Source organism: Chrysochloris asiatica, unplaced genomic scaffold (assembly GCF_000296735.1).
Source record: "Chrysochloris asiatica unplaced genomic scaffold, ChrAsi1.0 scaffold00357, whole genome shotgun sequence".
Classification (NCBI taxonomy): domain Eukaryota; kingdom Metazoa; phylum Chordata; class Mammalia; order Afrosoricida; family Chrysochloridae; genus Chrysochloris; species Chrysochloris asiatica.
The window spans coordinates 1,056,485-1,061,555 of NW_006408875.1; the positions used below are offsets into that span (position 1 = coordinate 1,056,485).

The 5,071-nt window shown below is 47.6% G+C and overlaps 1 protein-coding gene across 2 annotated transcripts; it reads right to left on the reverse strand.

The window, feature by feature from the left end:
* Positions 1 to 1,589: 1,589 nt before the first annotated feature.
* On the reverse strand, positions 1,590 to 4,235 carry LOC102818608 (pulmonary surfactant-associated protein A-like). Of its 2 annotated transcripts, none has more exons than XM_006876152.1 (4): positions 4,151 to 4,235; positions 3,663 to 3,722; positions 2,687 to 2,764; positions 1,590 to 1,966 (listed from the first exon to the last, which is right to left on the reverse strand). In XM_006876152.1, exons 1-4 carry the CDS (start codon positions 4,233 to 4,235, stop codon positions 1,590 to 1,592), a joined length of 600 nt encoding a protein of 199 aa, XP_006876214.1. The 2 variants fall into 2 exon arrangements, with proteins under 2 accessions (XP_006876214.1, XP_006876213.1); XM_006876151.1 differs by having other exon boundaries at positions 3,663 to 3,782; positions 4,064 to 4,235.
* Positions 4,236 to 5,071: the final 836 nt, after the last annotated feature.

The window sequence follows — 5,071 nt, forward strand, 5'->3', positions numbered from 1 at the left end:
AAAGCTTGCTATGTATATACTCAATAAATAGTCTGGTTATAATAGTAGCTGTGGTAGTAATTTTGGCAGTAAGAGTGATGGTAATAATTGTAACAGCAATAACTATTTTATCCCCATTGCACAGATGAGTAAATAAACTTAGGAAAAACAAACGTCCCCAAGAGTGACAGGACTTGATTCATGGATGATTCTAACGAAATACCTTAGTACACAAATGAAGTGAGGAACCAGAGCTAGGATAAGTGGTGTGAAGCCTTCGCTGAGGTCTGAAGAGATGCTGACCCACATCCATCAGTAGGAAGCTAATTGGATTATGTCTCAGGGGTTTGTCATGGAGATGAAGACTTTCTTAGATCAAGGGGCTGAGGGAGCACCCCAGACTTAAGGGAGTGGACTCTGCATGCCATTCCCTAGGGGGTTGGAATCTACCATGTTAAGGCCCCTACCATGTTAAGATCTTATGAAGAACTTGAACAGGTGTGCTCCCAGAAATCCAGGGTGTCAGGCAGTTCCACATATGTTCTTGTTATTGGGGGCTATCAAGGCAGTTCTGATTCATAGTGACCCTGTACATAATAGAAGAAAACATTACCTAACCCTTTGCCACGTTCACAATCATTTCTGTGTTTGGACCCATTGTTGCAGTCACTGTGCTAATCTTTCTTGCTGAGGGTCTTCCCCTTTTTTGTTGACCCTCTACTTTACCCAATATGATGTCCTTCTCCAAGGACTGGCCTATCCTGATAACGTGTCCTTACCCAACCCTATATGATAGCATATAACTGCTTCTTAGGTTTCTAAGACAGTAAATCTTTATGGGAGCATCGTATCTTTCTTTTGTGGAGTGACTAGTGAGTTTGAACTGCTAACCTTGTGGCTACCAGCCCATCACTTAGCCCACAATGCCACCACATATCCTTGTTGTTGTTAAGTGCCGTGGAGTTGACTCCAACTCATAGCGACCCTGAACAGGGTTTCCGAGGCTGCAAATCTTTATGGGAGCAGAAAGCCTCATCTTTCTCCCACGTAACAGCTGGTGGCTTCGAACTGCTGACCTTGAGGTTAGCAGCCCGATTCATAACCACTACACTACCAGAGCTCCTTCCTTAGCTCAACACATTTGGGAAAGTTTAGTAGTCTTCCAGTCTCTATCATTATGCTTGCTTAGCACTGTTAAACCTTGGCGGGGTTGGGTAGGCAGTGGGTTGCAGAGAAAGAGTTGAGGGACTGACCCTCAGGGTGATTTTGCTGGACGCTTCCACCCCAGGATCTCTCTGTTGCCATCTATAATGAAGAAAGTAGACAAGATGAGGAAGAGGGACGTTCCTACACCATGTTAGGAATGGCTTCTAGAAGGCAGTGCAGAAAAGGGGTCAGAGGAAGCCCACAAGATCAGCAAGCAGTGTCAAGACTGATTATTGATGATGGGAGGATTCTGGGTCAATCCAGGAAAAGAGGAGGCCATGGATGTCTCTGACTTTAATAGCCACAAATCCATTTTGTTGAGATAAGTTAGAGCCTCCTATAGACCAGGTGGGGGTTGAAAGGGATGGTAGGACCCCACCTCGCCTGTGGCCTTAGAGGCCTGCTCAAAACTCACAGATGGTCAGTCGGTATTGCAGACAGTTTTTGTCATTCCACCGTCCATCTGTGTACATCTCCACACACCTCTCCTTGCCATAGCCCCTGGGCTCCCCTGGGTACCAGTTCGTGTAGTTCACAGGATCATTGTCCAGGTAGTAGAACTCCCCAGTGGTGGGGCCCTCAGCCAGGCCCAGGTAGGCATAAGTGTTGTGCTTCTTCACAATGCTGGCAATTGCTGCGTTCTCCTCTGGGCTCCTTGGGACAGCTATGCGACCACCTGCCCTGGCACATGTCTCTTGAATGGCATCAAAATTGACTGACTGTCCATTGGTGGAGAAGACCTTCTCTCCCACTCTCAGCATGGATCCCTGCAGGCTGAGGACTAAGAGCAAGAGTTCCAAGTCATACTGCTGGCTGCTGCCTCTAAATCCTGTCTCCCCCTGCTCTGTCTGCTTGCTCTCCAATCTTCTCACTTCTGCCTCTCTGTACCTTTCCCCTCTCGTCTAATCCTAGTCTTTCAAACTTCCCCTCTCTGCTCTCATTCATTTGTTTGCTAATTTATTAAATCATTTAACAATTATGAGGGGGCTTCAAAAATGTCCTTGAAAAAATTCCATGTTTTTAAATTTTCATTTTTCCTATGAATTTTAAAAATTATTTTTATTATTGTCAAACTTATGTGTTACAAATCCTGGTTAAATGATGATATATTGTAGGAACGTATATTGTAGGAATGTTAAACGAAGCATGGCCAATTGTAGCAACTGGAAATCTCTATTTCATCTAAAATTATTATGATTATCCCACAAAGTTTTGAAACCCCCTTGTACTTATTGATGGTCTGCTATATGCCTTGGGAATTCACAAGAAAGCTATATAGGGAGGCTCAGGGAGCCTACGCTTCCCAGGACTTCAGAAGTCATATCTACCCCATCTCACTCTGGACCCATCAGAGACATCAGAAAAGAGAAGCATCGTTCTTTCCCTAAGACCTGCATGTCCATATCTATTTGTCAGATCACTAGGTTCTGGAGGCAGATCGAGGATGTGGAGAATTGTGGGATAGCTCCCTACCTTGTAAGGCTCCAAGAGATCTCCTTACCTCCCACTGACTGCAGAATTTGATGTCTGATGTCGTGGAGTGTGCCTTGGAGCTCCTCGTCTAGATAAGCTGGAAAACCTGCAAAGACCCCACCCAGGGTGAGGGGCAAACCAACAAGGGCTCCCATGGGTGCTGTCCTAGCTGCAGGGCTGGCACCGACCCTCTAACTGTCCATCTTACTTCCTGGACCTCAAGTTATAATTCCATGAACCTGGAGTGCTCCTATACTTCACCCATACTCACCCTTTCATGCAGTTTTGTGCCTGTGGAACCCCCTCTTTGCTCTTTCCTTGAACCATCCTTAATTAAATGACTGTCCACCTAAGGGGGCTATTCCCAGGTTCTGTGCAGGACCCTTCTCCACCCTCATCAAGGCTAGGTGTGGTACTTTTTACATCCCTTGATGGACCTTGATTACTACTCAGAATGTTGGCGTTGCTGTTGTTATTTCTGTTAAGTGCCTTTGAGTCATTTCTAACTCATAACAACCCTGTACAGGGTTGCTGAGGAGTTACTGGTGAATTTGAGCTGTCAGCCTTATAGTCCAAACCAACCTTGCGTAGCCTATAGCACCACATTTGGGCTCCCAAGCAGACCATAGATTTGAACTCCAAATCCATGCAAATCTGCACTCATTTCAGAATACTTCCAGCATGTCAACCCTAGAAAATGCTACATCTCTTCTCATGCATATCCCTCATGTCTCCCCACAGCAACCATGATGTGCAGAGCACTTCCTGCACCCAAAAATCGGTACCTGAATTTTGGCCATTCTCCCCAGACACCTCTGAGTCCTTGTCTAACCTTATCTCCTTTTACTTGGATGACCTGTTCTTTGGGACCTCCTATTGACCTTTGGATGGCTGTGGTTTTGGTTGAACCCCATAATGGATTTTGAGTAGCCACATAACAGACTGCCTGGACACTCTACCAGTGATATCAGTTCACGCCTGTTGCTCTCCCCAACCCTGCTCACCTGGAAGGCCCCTTTCTCCAGGCTCTCCTTTGTCTCCACGCTCTCCAGCAATACCAGGGGCTCCGGTCAGTCCATCACGCCCAGGAAGGCCTGGCATTCCTCCAGGGGGACCCATGGGACCTGCAGAGAGGAGAGGTCCCAACTGTATGGGATGTTCCCCCTACAGCTGGGTTGGGATTGTTGCAAATAAACCTTTTTCTCTGGGTTGACTCACCTGTTGTCTCTTGGGCATTTTGATGACAGACCTTTCAAAGCTATCCCAATCTAAGGGCCCCATGTCCCACCACTTAGGCCACCCTGTTTAGGATCCAGTTTAGAGCCCAAAGCCCAGAGCCCTGGATGAAGGGGCGTCCTGAAGATGGACACTGTTCTTCAGTTGAGGAAGATCTTTCTAGTGGTACCTGGAGGTCCAGGGTCTCCTTTGATACCATCTCTCCCATCTCTGCCTGGAAGGCCATGGGATCCAGGTGCTCCAGGGATACCAGGACTGCCAACACAAAACTCATTCTCATCAGTAGTGACACCCGACACTGCCAACAAGATGGGGGTGAAGGCCAGCGTGCACAGCCACATGGCTCCGGTTCTACAGCTTGTTCTGCAAAAGGAAAAGCCATTGGCTCATTTGAAGCACTTGTCAAGATCAGCTCATGCCTGCCGTGCTCTGTCAGGATGCAGGCATCTGACAGCCCCAGAGAGAAGCTTGGGAAGATCCAGAATGTTCACAGAAATTTTTAACATCATCTGGTTTCTGGAAAGCCATCATGCCTCTTGCACACCACTGTTAGAATCTTGCACTGTGACCTTGAAGAACTCACTTCACCACTCCTGACTTCAGCTGAATCTTCCACGCCACAGAGACATTGTTAACCCATGCCCTACCCCGCAAGCTGTTGGGAGGAGGAATATAGTTACTCACTAATGGACTTTGTCCCTCAGGGATCAAGGTCCTGAGGGTAAATGGGGACAACTCAGGCTCAAGACCTGGAACCTGCCAATGGTGGGAAGTCCTTTTCCCCTGATGGGATGACTCCTTCTTCTTGGGGGGCTATCTCCTCATTACCCCCTGCAGGCCTTGGTAAGTTTCTGCAAGAGTAGACCTGGTCTAGGCGCATTGTAGGGCATGAGGGTTTTATCAAGGCCATCTCGCTGCACCCACAGCTATGATTCAGTGGGCTTTGGGGAGCCCATTCCTTCTTCCCTTGGTTCTAAGTCAAATATATGACTATTGGGATGGTTGGCATTGCCTGTAGCTTTGGGCTCTAGGAAGGACCCAGGGTGAGAATGATGCAGGGGCAGGGCCAAACTCACCTACACAGACAACCTCCAGGCCTCAGAATCAGAATGGAGGGGTGGGTAGCACCATTTATAGGGACATGGGACCGTCACTTCCCTCTCCACTCTGAAGAGGC

Excerpts from the sequence above, each read along its gene's own strand:
- LOC102818608 (XM_006876151.1), bottom strand. The coding sequence starts at position 4,235 with ATGTGGCTGTGCACGCTGGCCTTCACCCCCATCTTGTTGGCAGTGTCG. Across the intron at positions 3,783-4,063 it reads AGGAGACCCTGGACCTCCAG|GTCCCATGGGTCCCCCTGGA; the intron begins GTACCACTAGAA and ends TCCTCTCTGCAG. Across the intron at positions 2,765-3,662 it reads TGGAGAAAGGGGCCTTCCAG|GTTTTCCAGCTTATCTAGAC; the intron begins GTGAGCAGGGTT and ends GGGTCTTTGCAG.